This window comes from Montipora foliosa, chromosome 14 (genome assembly GCF_036669935.1).
Source record: "Montipora foliosa isolate CH-2021 chromosome 14, ASM3666993v2, whole genome shotgun sequence".
Taxonomy (NCBI): Eukaryota; Metazoa; Cnidaria; class Anthozoa; order Scleractinia; family Acroporidae; genus Montipora; species Montipora foliosa.
Genome location: NC_090882.1, coordinates 10,476,714 through 10,491,036, shown reverse-complemented (window position 1 = coordinate 10,491,036; position 14,323 = coordinate 10,476,714). Strand labels below are relative to the sequence as shown.

Below are 14,323 nucleotides of genomic sequence, written 5' to 3'. Positions count from 1 at the left end.
TCCTATTTCAGGCAATTAACAACCCTTAGGCAAAAAAGCAAATACTTCCTACTTGTCAATAACCAAATTATCGCTTCAATTAATTAATTACTACAATTTTTTTTCCTAGGAAGCGTAGGTAAGGACAGATTTTCAAAGGCGTCCTAAAACGACATACACGTTAATAAATAAGAATTGAGTCAAAGAAAGATTTTGAAAATCATTTTTGAAGGAAAATTAATGATAAAAATGTTGCATGTCACGTATGTTAATTTCTTCACATTCGACAATGAGTACATATTGATCCCGTTGATTCTTTTTGTGACTTTGATAGGAAAGAAACCTGCGCCAAAATTCATTGAACCTTTGCAAGAAACCAAAGCAACGGTTGGCGAAACAGTTATTCTAAACTGCCGTTTAAATGTAACCCCTAAACCCGACATCGAATGGACTAAAAATGGGAGACCTTTAACCGAAAGTCGACATGTGCGAACCGAATTCGATGGCGAACTATGCTCCCTTGTTATCTCAGACGTCAGAACTGAAGACAGGGGCGAGTATCAGTGCGTTGCCAAAAACAACATTGGTACAGCTTCGTGTAGATGTACTCTCGCTGTAAGCGAAGCAATGGTCAAGCCCGAATTTAGGGAATCCATGAAGGATTTGGAACTTGTTGAAGGCGATGAGGCAGTGTTTGAAGTAAGAGTCACAGCTAGACCTGATCCCGAGGTCCAATGGTACTTGAGGAAGTTGAGAATAAAGAACGAAGGAAAATACACTGTAGATGAAGATTCTGATAGCTCAAGATACTCTCTTACTATTTCTGACTGTCGGCGCGATGACAGTGGACAATATAGGTGTGTTGTGAAAAACAAGGCGGGTGAGATCGCATCCTCTGCGGAGCTAAGGGTCAACGAAAAAGTTCATGCCCCAACATTTGTCCAGGGAACAGAGGAGCAGCTTTTCGAGGTGTGGGAAGGTGCTCCAGTTAAACTTGTGATCCAAGCCAAGGGAAAACCCATGCCTCAAGTGGAATGGTTCAAAGAAAATAGACTCGCAAGGCGTGTAAAACGCGTGGAGCTGGAAACCGATGGAGATAAGAGCATTCTCTTGATTCCCAAGGCAATCCCTGAGGATTCTGGAAATTACCGTGCCGAAGCTACAAACTCTGTTGGGAAAGCTGTCAAGCCCTTTACTGTCAAAGTGAATGGTTAGTATCCTAGCGTAAAAGGCTATATTTTGCTGCCTCGATACCTTACAACTTCTGAAGCTCGCGTAGAGGGAAAAAATATCGGCTCTGTTAAATACTTGGCCAGCAAAAGAAATATTATGTTAAGTTTGCAAATAGTAAAGCTGTCAGTAACGTGTAATGTATTTATTTGTGTTAACTTCGCGAAAAAAGACTTCAGTGGCGTCCTTTCGACAGGGTAGAACGACAACAACGTCGTTTCCTCACAGAAATGCTCCGTTTCCAATGAAACAGAAAATGATTGACAGGATAGCACAGTTTTGACTGCCGCATGCCCTGCGGGCGCGGGTTCCGTATGCATGGATATTGGGGTAAGTAGAACCATGGTAGAGATAATCGTCGATTAATGAATAACTGTGATATTTTCAGCTCAAAAACTTGTGCTTAGACGCGAACCAGTCCCTCCTGGAGCTGAAAAACCAGAGTTCATCCAAAGACTACAAGATGTGGAGATTGTGGAAGGAAGCGCTGCGAAATTTGATGTTCGCGTCAAAGGTACAACACTTTATATTTCCTGCTAATTGTGTATCTGATAATGAGATCTTTGCGCAAATGAACGGGTCAGGACTTCATTTGGAAGAGCCAAAAAAAGTACTTTCACGATCGTGAAGCTTGTTTGTGTTCACTTAAATAGTCACACTTCAGCCGGTTGTCCTCCAGAGAGTGACAAGTCAATCCCACCACACCCTGTTGAACGGCATTTGAATGGGCCCTTGTCGATTGAAATATTAGGCTCCTCTTCTTTCGCCTCACTCAGGCAAATTCAAAGGAGTCTTAAACTCCAGCTCTCGTTTGAAGGATCTCACTTCAGTTTTTCTTCCACAAATATATTTCCTAAAGCATGCCTTCCTGATATACCTTTATAGGAACTCCCGAGCCTGATGTAGACTGGTACAAAGACAACAGAGTGATCCGCGAAGGAGGACGAATAAAGTTCCTGTTTGAAGATGATGGTCTATGTTCGCTGCTTATTAGAGAAGCAGAGTCGTCTGATCGAGGTCGCTACAAATGTGTAGCCAGCAATCCTGCTGGAAAGGCTCAGTGCAGTGCGGAACTATTCATAGAATGTAAGTATAAAGACTGTATGGACTATTTGGGTGTGGTATGTTGACATAATTACAAGTTCGTTAACGGCATCCCAAATGAATGTAATTGACCACTTTCGATATATTAAAATTCAGTACTAAACAAAAGGCATCTTCTCGAGGTTCCGGGGAATAAATATAAGGATTTGCATGAGTTTATTCCCCAGAGCCTCGAGATGATGTCTTTTGTTTTGTTTAGTACATTAAAAGTGGGCTATTTAATTGCCCCCGCAGCGCAGGGATTTTGCCTCCGAGGAGGCATCATTGTAGTCCGCGCGTACAGTGGTAGTATCACTACCAGACAAAATCTCGATTTGCCAGAACTAGGCGCGCACGGAATAAATGGGTAATGATGACGTTTTCACACCAAATTCCGGCAAGCAAGTCTTGGGTACTGATGACGTTGAGCAGAAAACGGCCGAAAGCGGTCCATGGGTACGTAACGTCTCAATCAAGGGGGTACTGGTAATTCGGAAATCTTCATTTTGCAGGTTCAACATTATTACAGTCCAAACGACAATCAACAATGTTCCAGTTTTGTGAACATATGCAGGAAAATCATTCTGTGTCAAATAAAATTCAAAGAGCGTAAATGCCTTGAGAAAAAACAAGCTTAAGCAGTTGTAATAAAGTAGGAAGTTAATTTTCCCAACATATGGCTAATGTGGTTTGCTTACAATATTTTGTGTGGCGTGTTATGTTTAACTTAAACCTGCAGAGTTAGCTATGTGATGATACCTTTTCCTGTTGTTTTCAGCCCATGGGTTCGATTCTGCCAGCGGATCCGACTATGACAAGCGGCTTTCCCGGTTAGTGTTTCAATTTGTAAAGACAACAAAAAACTAGAAATGCTATGCTACAAGGAATGATCTTTACCAAGAAGGGCACATGATACTTATGGCAATCTACCCAAAGAGAAAAATTAGACAGAATTGAAGTTGTTGTGTTAGACCTGATACAGTCAACATTGGACAAGTTGTAACCATTCCTACTTTTTAAATCTTTCAATTAAAGACAGCATATCTTCCATTTCTTTTTATTTTTTAGCTGACCTCTTCTCAAAAAGAAAATACTTTTTTTTGCATTTTATATTTAGCTTGTTATGCATAGGGCCAGTATTAGTCTCAGTGGTGCTCTTAGGGTTTATAGAGTCAGTTTCAATCGAGTGTCGTAAAACCAAAACCAAAGTAATTACTTTGGCCAATGAAAACGGACGGAGACAATCCAGTAAACCAATCAAAACTCGAAGTAATTACACGAAGCCGACACAAAGTGCGGGAAAATGTGCACGCGCGAGCCAAGATTGGTTTTGGTTTTACTTTTGATTGGTTAAAAAGTAGGGCGAGAACTTTAAACCAATCACTGAGTGAAGTAATCATAAACCAAAGTAATTCGCTATTTAGTTTCGACACTCAATTGAAAACCGCTCTATTCCAGTGTCTGTGTCATGTTTGGTGGGGGTGGCTGCCTTCCGAACTAATTTCCTGCCTGATGCTGTTTGTAATGACTATGCAGTGATCTTCCGTTCCGGCATTTCAATGTTCGTTTTTGTCGTTTTAGGGAATCTACGTTTGAATTATTGTCAGATGACACCGAGGACGAATTAGAAACTGAAACCAGTGACCATCCCAAGCTTCCCCCAGACATCACACTGGTATTACGCAATCGTGACGTGAAGGAGGGAGGCGTGACAAAGTTTGCATGTCGCGTGATCAGCAAAACTCCTTTAACAGTTGAGTGGTTCAAAGATGAGCAGCTGGTTAGTAAGTGGCCTCGTTTCACTTGCGAGCGTGATGAGGATCTCTTTGCACTTAACATCACAGACGCCAAGAGAACAGATGCTGGGCATATCCGCTTTGTTGCTCGAAACGAGTTCGGACAAGTGGAGAGTAACGCCTATCTCAATGTTGAACGTAAGTAAAATGAGTTTACTTTTCAGTTTTGATCTTTAGTCTTTTCCTTATTGGTTGAGAAGGTGCTCCGTGCAGGGGGAAGGCGAGCTAAAGATATCACCTTCGGGCTTTGGTCTTCTTCCATTGCTGTGCTCATCAAATATCGTTCTTAAGTAAATCAATTTTGTGTTAGGTAAGATTGTAAAAGTGTCTTGGTAAAAGGCGAATTTTGACCAAAAACTATTTTCGCTGTGTTATCCTTTATTCTAACATTTTTGCATTCTTGACTTGGTATGGAACTGAAGTGTGATTGATGAATACGCAACAGTAACGTAGTTGTCCCAGCAAATATCGCCAGATTGATGTAGTTTTAAGGTTTACCTCAATGGATTGAAGTATTTGGTGTTAACCAAGTATTTTTTATTCGCGTCTTAGCTGATATGGAGCCTGAATTTGAGGGAACAACACCTAGGTTCACACAAAAGCTCAAAGATGTTGATGCCATGCCGGGTAAAGTAGCTCGCATGGAGTGCCGAGTGATCGGAGATCCCCAACCAGATATCCGATGGTACAGGGAAAATGAACCCCTTCTGGAGGGAGGTAGATACAAGTTCGATGAATATGGAGACCTAAAAGTTCTCATTATTAATAACGTCTGCGCGAGCGACGAAGGCTTGTACAAGTGTGTGGCACGGAACAGCGCCGGAAAGGCGCACTGCTCAGCGGATTTGCTTGTTGCACGTAAGTACATTGAAAGTGAAGTTTACTTGAACACTTGAACACAAACCACTATTCCCTTTTTGTTATGACTGGCGTACACATACACATAAACGGGCCCTCCATAGATCTACAGTATTTATGCTTGCGCAGTCACCAAGGAACTGAACGTTCGCGTGATGTGGCGCAGTCGGTTTGTGCGCGGCCTTGGTGCAGGAGGGCCTGAGTTCGATTCCCGGATCTCGCATCCTTGTTTCGACTTCTTTCCTTTCCGTGTAGCTAAGTAGCTTTAAATACCCGTAAAACGGAGCACTGATGGAGAGGGGGGAGTAAAATAAGCGCACCGTCGACCTCAGGTTTGTCAGTTGAATTACTGTTACGAGCTATCGACGTTAAATATGGTTACTTTACTTCGTGTTTCTCTTAGGAAATGCTGTCCGTTTTTAGCAACTTCCAAACACAGGTTTGATTATTTGTTCAACCATTTTTCTTATTTTTGTTTGTAGCTACAGAAGACGAAGAAAGCGAATCAACGAGTGAACAAGAACCGGAAGAAGCAAAGTACATGTCTATTGAAATTGTTTTTTTGTTTGTCTGTGCATTCTTAAACACGAAGACGCACTATAAAAGGGGTCGCTCCACTCTCTGCTTTTATTCGAATTCAATCATTCAAGCACAACTGATTATCCGTGATGGAGATCAACGAACAGGTGGAACCTTTTAACGATGTTTCCAATGCGTGAAGGAACGGCGGCGATTGTAAAAAAGAACAACAGATAACATCTCATGAAACTGCCATTAGTGACCTTTTTATTGCACACATACAGAGCTCTGTATGCGACCACGGTTGATTGACAAGTCATCCGCATTTGCCCAAGGTACCACTCCTTTTCCAGAGCGTCTTCTTGTTTTAGAACTTTTAAAGTTAGTTGCACAGCGTGTGCCAAAAGTACATGTATCCCCAGTGTCAAGATAAGATAAGGGACTGTTATGGTAGCATCACTTTGATGCCAATGGCCTAACAAAAAGTGATTGTCCTTTAGCTTCTTAGACAATAAAACACTTTCTTGACTTGCTAAGGTTGGCACTTTGTCAGAGTCTGTCCGTTTTTTCCTTGCGAGAACTTTTGTGATACATATCTTAGAAGCATATTGCAAAGTTTCAACTAAAGGCGCAAACTAAGACAACACTTGAATCTTTTTACACGGGAATAAAGATAGCACGTCAACTTTCGCTGTAACAGGTGTCTGAAAGAAATAAAGTGCCACGTTCCATAACCCGTAAACCTTTAACATCTTCATTGCTAGGAAACCATCTCCTGTTGTAGAGACTGTTGCTCCAGTAATTGCTTCAATAGAAAAGTCAGCACCACCTGTGGAAATTGCACCGAAACCCAAACTGGAACCACTGAAACCAAAGGAACGTCTCCGAGAGCCAGAGTTTATACTAAAATTGCGAGGGAGGTCAGCGGTTGAGGGAAGCTCAGTTCGCTTAGCCTGCCGGGCTATGGGTACACCTGAGCCCGCGTTCCAGTGGTTTAAGAATAATCAGCCAATCAATGCCGGTGGCCGCTATGACATCACTCAATCAGTGAGCGGGTTTACACTTATTATAAAGGATTGCCAGGTGGAGGACACCGCTGAATATAAATGTACAGCTGCGAACAAAGTGGGAAGCGTTAGCACGTCAGCCGAGGTCACTGTAACAGGTTAGTACTGGGTATGACTTGCAGTTTCAGATGCCCAATTTGGCAGTAATTTTGCGTTACTAACCACGTTTTCATCCTATCAAAACCAAAACTAAGGCGGGTCACATTATCTCGTTCTCAACACTGTCTCAAATGTACTTGCTTGTAGTTCACGTTGATTCATTTAATTGCTAGTCTGTTGTCAGTTTGTTTGATTTTTATTTTATAATACTCGTGTTAACACAGCCCTATTAATCCCTTTGCACATTATTTGCAGTACTGAGGAGATGAAGCTAAGTTCTGTTTTTTATCATTTAAATATTCCTACCGCCAGTAACTGTTTTGGACCAGTAGTATTCGCTATAAAAGACTTGAAACCACCTCCCCCTCTTATTCTTAGCTATCAACTTTTTTGGATAGTTGTTCGGGATAGAACCATCATTTGTCTTCTTGTAACTTTCCTTTCCTTGGTAAGTCTAGAACGAGGAAGAAACAGCATATTTTCCTATTGTAGCGCTTTCAAAACCCCGTCAAGAAGTTATAAAGCGACCTGAGTTCCAACAGAAGCTCGACGACACAACAGTTACAGAGGGGGAGGAAGTAAAGCTGTTTGTCAAAGTGACGGGAACACCTGACCCGGAGGTAGAGTGGCAGAAAGATGGTAAGCCAGTCAGAGATGGCAGACGTAGGAAGGTTGACAAGGGCAGAGATGGAGTGCATTCATTCAGAATACCTCGCTCAGAATCGACTGATCAAGGAGAATATGTTTGCATTGCTAAAAACAAGGCTGGAAAGATCACCTGTTCCGCCAAACTAGTTGTAGAAGGTAAGCGGAGAAGAGTATCTTGAGGTGTCGATAAACATCGTCTAAGGATGAGAATTAACAAATCGAAAGTGGTTCAGCGTTGTCTGTACTCTTATCGACAACGATATTCGTCATCACATTGGTCAAAATGTTGTGTACTCACGAGGCGCAGCTGTGCAGCTTCTCGAAAAGTAGACGGCGTTAACTTAGGGAGTAGCCGGCGGAATTCGCCGGATGCCGGCTTGTAATGAAACCTCTGCCGTGACAGTTTGCTTCACAAATGAAACCGTATTGTTTCTTGAAGGCCTCTCTTTTGTCACCGGTGACCTGCGGCTCAGTTGGTTGAGCTTCGGACTTTCGTACAGGAAATCGCGGGTTCACAACGCTCAGGGTGAAATTGCTACATGTACCTTTGTCATTTCATCTGCAAATGGTGAGACGAAATATCTCGACTGTAAACCGTGGGCCCCGTCTCACAACCCTCTTAATCAACTGTGTGTGACACGTGTTCGTGAAGAGTTTGGGAAGACCCCCGGTGTTGGTGTGGTGGTTTATCTCTCAGAGAATTGTAAGCCGCCATGAAACTGATGTGATATGCGGTATATAACTCCATGACCATTACCATACTTTAAAGCAATCTGATTTTTTTAATGATTCTGGTTGACATCGTGTAGAGGGAAAGTCTCAACGGTTTTAAAAGAATTAAAGTGTATAGGACAGATTTTTCTTTATTTAATCAAGCGAAACATCATGGTTTTCTGAGATAAAAACAACGTAAAGAAAATCCATACTTTATTTATTCCATGCCTTTCAGGCCTATAAAATCGGAATTTTCAATAGACCTCTTTACAGTTGTGCGCTTAGTTACCTGTCCTTTAAATGAAAGTGAGGCTAGTGTTGACCTTGTTTTGATACAGACCTCCCTCCTTTTCATATGTTAATCATGTTGTTGTCATGCTAATTAGTAAGAATTTACATAAGAAAAGCAGTGAAGTTTCTATCAAAACAAGGTCAACTCCAGCCTCGCTTTCATCCATAGGCCAGATAACTGAGCACACAACTGTAAAATGGTGTATTCCGAATGGGGACAAAACCGCGCTAGTAAGTGGACTGGGATGAGCTGGCCAATGACGTCAATAAGTCACTATCAAAAATACCATAATACTCTTTGATTTCCCCTCCAAAATTTTGCATAAGCATTGTTCTCAGTTTCTCTTGGGACCATTATAACGGAGGGTTTCAAATGCAATCGCGTAGGGTAAACCCTGCCTTCGTCGGTCCCGAAGCGCCCGAAGCGTCAGCTCACAAATCTTTCGTACGGTGATTGATTTATATTTATTTACAAGTCTGATAAAACCACAATTTCGTCCTTTTTTAAGTTTGCTTTCTCTGCCAGCCATTTTTCTTAATCTTTCGATGGCATCTCATCCATGTTTAATCTTTTTTGTGTTCGCAGCTCCCAAACCAGAAATCAAGGAAGGTGTAATGTCATTGTAAGTCCGCGTCCATTTAGTAAATTTCCATGGTCAAATTTGTAATCTGCGATAGAGCTTAACTGGTCTTCGTCTTTATTTAGCCTTCAGTGGCGTGACTACATAACGGTGTTGTACCGTTTATTATTGTTTATCAAATGTGAGGAACGGGACCAAGGTGGTCGAATTGTCCGTTTATGTTATCAACATTAGCCCTTCTCAGGGCATTCTCCCACGTGATCTCACTTTCAAGCAGTAGTAACAGTTTTGTTTGTTTGTATTTAAGACCCAAAATACCTATTGAAGAAACAGTGACTGTGGCGACAAACGAACCAGTTTCACGTGTTCCAGACAAAGAAGATGGTGTCCCTGTGGCGCCACCTAAGTTTGTTCGCACCATGAGGAATACAGAAGTAGTTGAAGGGAGTGCTGCGCGATTTGACGTGCAACTCACAGGTAACCCAGAACCCGAAGTAAAGTGGCTCCAGGATGGCAAGCCTCTCAAAGAAAACCGAAAATTCCGGTTCGACGAAAACGACGATGGAAAATTTTCCCTGTTTGTGAGTGATGTCGAGGTTGAAGATGAGGGCGTCTACAAGTGTGTAGCTTTTAACAGCCATGGAGAGGCTTCGTGTGAAGCAGAACTCTTAGTGGAAGGTAAGTACTGGAAAAGTAGCTGTATTTGCGAGAGGATATTAATTCTGGCAAAACTTGGGCAGCAACATAGAAGAAATTAAAAGTACGAAGATCTTCATACGCAGATCTTTCCATAGGGCTTTTTGCATATACAGCGGCCATTTTGATTTCTATTGTTTCGAAAGACATTATGGGATGCTTGGGGGGCAAATTAGTATGTATTTGCCCCCTGGGCATCCCATAATAGCTATTTGAATTAATTCAAATCAAAATGGCTGCCGTATCCGCAAAAAGGTCTATGGAAAGATCTGCGTTTGAAGGTCTTCGTACTTTTAGATCTAAAGGTATTTGAAATTTGGTGTCCCGCTACAGGCGTACGAGCCGGAGGGGGAACAGTCTCGGAAATTTTCGGGCAAAACGCTCAAAATTCGGGCAATAAAGAAACGATAAAAGATGGAATTAAAAAATATATAAATGTTAATTTTTTAAATGGAAACTAGTGAGCAGCACACAGCAACTGATCGTGTTAACTTTGTTTATTATCCGACCGGTTTCGTCTGATCAAACAGACTTCATCAGGGATTCTAACAAGATGTCTAAAGGGAACTAGTTTTATAAATGACGTTATAGTACAAAAGCACGTTCCGGTACGGGTGTGAAAAGCAAAACACCCACAAAAATTACGCGCAGGATATAACGTAAATCCTGCGTAGGAAAGGTGTAAAGTTTAATTTTGGGGCTCACAATTTAACGTTAACGTATGTGAGGTTCTAAGTTTTTATTAGTTACTAGATCGAGTAGACCTACATAGATTATGTGAGGTTCTAAAAACTCTATGTTTCGAATACCTACAGTTTTATGACTTTTAACGATTGTAAACGAATAATGTTTCTTTCGTACATTTTGAGGGAGTAAAAAACGGATTTCGTCAATCAAGCATTCGTGTAATTTTTTCGGGCAAAAAGGACACCGTCCCCCCCCCCCCCCCCCCCCAGCTCGGATCGTGCCCGTACGCCTATGGCTATACGGGGTTGGGATTTTTTCATTTTGTGTTTGTTTTACTTTCTCAATTGCTTTTATAATGGGGATACTTAATATGTAGTTTGTTTTTGCATAGACCTGGAATCAACAGAGGGAGAAAGTTCGCCAACATCCGAGGACGAAACATCCAGGTTTGTATCTTTTTAACCGTAAGACGTAAACACAAGGCTTCTTTTTGCTGTTTTTGCGTTGCAGCCTTGTGGTTTGTTCGCGTGATTTCAAGTGCGAATTTGTTTTCATTTCACCTTTCGTATTAATAGGAACCATTTGTTGAAACAGACTTCACAATAAAGCTAACTTAATGATCGAAATGACATTTGAAATGAATCACACATTGAACTGCGGATACGAAATCAACTGAAGCCATGATTGATATCATATCCGCAGTTCAATATACCGGTATGATTCATTTCTTATGTCATTTTGTTCAGTTATTCACTGATTCATCACGGGAACATTTGAACCCACAAATGACCAGCTCCCATCATCAGGGGCTTCATAGCTCAGTTTGGTAGAGCGTGGCACCGGCATTGCGAGGTCACAGGTTCATTTTTCAAGCTTCTCTATGCAATTGCTAAAATTGCGTTCACAACTGCGAGGATCATGGTTGCACTTGCAAGTTAACTTAAAGAGAGAAGCCGATGGACACTAGAAATTGGGTTAGGGTTGGCTTTTTATAGCATTTAAGAAATTCTTTCCAACGGCTTCTTTTATGTACGTGACATGTCGAGTTAAGTGCTAATTGGTGCAAATCGTACATGTTCTGTAGTTACCAGTTCTTCAGATTTGTCCATAAAGGGACGTAATTAGAGGAACACTGACTTTGATAAGCGTCACTATGCGTTTTTCTGCTTTCAGAGAGCTTCCCAAGGTTACTGATAAGAAAGAAGCATCCCCGGCTACTAAGCCGAAGCCTGTCACTAAATCAGGTTAGTTGCGTGGTTGGCGAACACTACATGTATTAAATTTTCAGGTTGAAGATATTACCGTTTGCGTCTGTTAAACTCTGGCGTGACATCGTACTACTTTTACAAGCAAGAACAAAACGAACAAAAGTCATTAAGGGAAATTTTGTTGCTGTACTTTGCCCGCAGTATATTGGTTACTGTGTACATGGTTGGTTTCTTGATTGGTCAAAGGAGTAACTTCGGCTGTTCAACACTCAATAAAGAACTGGTATTTGATTAATGATTGGGAATTGCAAGTACATACTTTGTGAGGTTCAATCCTTCTACAAGCGGAGAATTTGTGAAGGTTTAATGATCCAACAATCTAAACGTAGATGACAACAAACAAATTCATTGCAACATAGCGAAACCGTTCCTCTCTGGAATTACTCGATAGTTCTAAAACTTGCAATCACTTGCGACCTTTTTTACGTTGTAGATGACCTTAGTGTCGATATCGTTGGGTTCTTTTCAAAAATTTAAATATATTTAGCCTTGTTTTAGGTTATAACTTAAGGCGATTATTATGGACAACTACGGATGGAAACAACCAGTGGTTAAGGCGCTTGCCCTGAGATCCGGGAATGCTGGGTTCACGACACGTTCTGACCACTGGTTGATTTTTTTCCTGGTAGTTTCTGGTTCAACGTCTCAGCTGAGGCAGTTTTTGTTGAATTTCTGTTCTGTCGTGGCTGTGTTTCATTGGCCCTGAAAAGCCTCTATGGGGAGTGGTCAATTAAGTATGTATTGTATTGTATTGTAACTACAATTTTTGTTTGGGATCCGCGCCTCTCATAGAGTTGTTTTCTTTCATCTCCTTAGTTCCAAAACCAGTTTTTCAAACGGAGTTACAGGATAAACAGGTTAAAGAGGGTGACAATTTAACTCTTGACGTCCGAGTCCCAGCCGAATGCATAGCTCAAGTCAAATGGTACAAAGACGATCAGGAACTGAAGGAAGATCATCATATTGCAATCTTGTCAGCTGGTGAAATGCATGCTGTCAATATATTTAATGTGTCGGTCAAGGATGAGGCCGTGTACCGCTGTGTTGCATCAAATTCTGCGGGCACAGTTCACACTGATTGTGAAGTTCTCGTTGAAGGTACGAGCAATTTTTGGTATTTTTGGCAGAGAAAATGTAAGTTAAAAAATAAAAAATTTATTAACGTTTGTACGCCATACCCCCAGTCATACAAGCCTCTGTAAATTTGTCAAATGTCAACTTACATTTTCTCAGCTGATATAACACCTAATACGCTGAAACTTTTCAGGGTTACAAAAGTAAAGGTGCTCTTTCTTTTTCTGGTACCAGTTTTTAATTCAGTTCAAATTGAACTCATTCAAATCCGTTGCCGCCATTTTGGAGAAGGGTCTATTTCCGGAGGATTTGGTCGGGGTACCAACATGGCGGCCGTTTCTTTGTTTAGGGGCACCAACATGGCGGCCGTGTCATGTGAAAACCGAGAATATTGTGTTGCGAGTTGCTTTCAATCCGAGTGGTTTAAATACAATTATCGCCTATTGGTTTGAAGATGAGTTAACCCATCATTGAAGGGAACTTCCAGTCCAAGAGTAAAATAACTTTAAACCACAGGAAACAATGTTTACAATCAAATGAGTGTTTAAATTTCTTTAAGAAAACGCTTGTATCTGAGATAAATGAATTTCAGAGTCGCTTATTTTCGTTTCAAACTTCCTAAGAGCCTCCATCTTATAATAGTGACTCTCCAGATTGTCCTGTTCTATTGGTTAGAACAGAAAAGCAACCGTACATGTCAATATTATTCAAGATGGCGTCGCCCGAAAGTGTCAAATTGAAATATGAGCCATTGTAAAACTCATGTTTTCTTGATACAAACATTTTTTTAAACAATTTCTAAAACAAATTTCATTGCAAACCTTATTCCTTCGGTCGTTGCTTATTCCTTTGTTGGAGTAGAGCTTCCCTTTACAGCGAAATCGGCTGATAACAGCCTGACCCTGGGGGACACCCAGAGGTGTGTTTATTCAAATCCCCGTCATTTCTAGAAAATATATTTGGTGCCAGAATTCCTTCGGAATTCCAAAAGGATTTCGTTTTATGAAAAAAAAAACCTCCCCATTAATTGTAAAAAAATATCGTATCCAAAGCACACGTTGTCATCGGACTTCTCATTGTATATCAAGATATACGCATCAGAACAAAAGAACTTCAACCAAAGAACAGCGTTTTTAATAACTCATTTTCCACTGTTTGCAACAATGTTTACATCACAATTAACAAAGGAAGCAGAATTCAAAAATGCACAGCCTTGTTTGAGAAGCCATATCAAAAACTCATGCTTCGTGTTTCATCATAGGTTCCCAACACCTCGAAACAATAACACTCGTCCTTCGGCCTCGTGCGTTCATTTAGTTTCTCGGTGTTTGGAACCTATGATGACACACTCGCACTCGTTGTTGATATATTAATTCAGCCCTATATAATCAACACATTCGAAAAGTAGGTTCTTGTTTTTCTTCAAAATTGACTCATTTTTCTGGATAAAGTATTATATATTTGTCTGTTCTCTTTGTTTAGAGAAAGTAAAAGTACCCAAGACAATCATGAACCAAAGGTGAGTGCCATTTCTTCTGTTTTCAGAAAGGACCATATTTCTTGTTCTTAACTGATTTGCTAGTGACGCAAAATGTGGAGTATTGGGTCCCAAGTTAAAAGTAAACTACCTCAAAAAAAACTTGGAAAAAAACCTCCGCTTTTGATTTCTGTCTCTGCAACACAAAGAAACAATGAGGAACGCTAGGCTGTCCAATTGAATCACACCATCCTCG

The 14,323-nt window shown here is 41.0% G+C and overlaps 1 protein-coding gene across 1 annotated transcript in view; it reads left to right on the top strand.

Moving 5' to 3' along the window:
- Nucleotides 1–14,323, top strand: part of LOC137984421 (muscle M-line assembly protein unc-89-like) — a 166,977-nt gene that overhangs the window by 96,918 nt on the left and 55,736 nt on the right. The window contains 15 exon segments of the mRNA XM_068831598.1: nucleotides 314–1,189; nucleotides 1,598–1,723; nucleotides 2,095–2,295; nucleotides 3,071–3,122; nucleotides 3,874–4,226; nucleotides 4,641–4,946; nucleotides 5,429–5,483; nucleotides 6,230–6,630; nucleotides 7,124–7,435; nucleotides 8,871–8,907; nucleotides 9,173–9,543; nucleotides 10,640–10,694; nucleotides 11,422–11,492; nucleotides 12,333–12,614; nucleotides 14,073–14,109. Of these exon segments, the coding sequence (XP_068687699.1) occupies nucleotides 314–1,189; nucleotides 1,598–1,723; nucleotides 2,095–2,295; nucleotides 3,071–3,122; nucleotides 3,874–4,226; nucleotides 4,641–4,946; nucleotides 5,429–5,483; nucleotides 6,230–6,630; nucleotides 7,124–7,435; nucleotides 8,871–8,907; nucleotides 9,173–9,543; nucleotides 10,640–10,694; nucleotides 11,422–11,492; nucleotides 12,333–12,614; nucleotides 14,073–14,109 (3,535 nt within the window).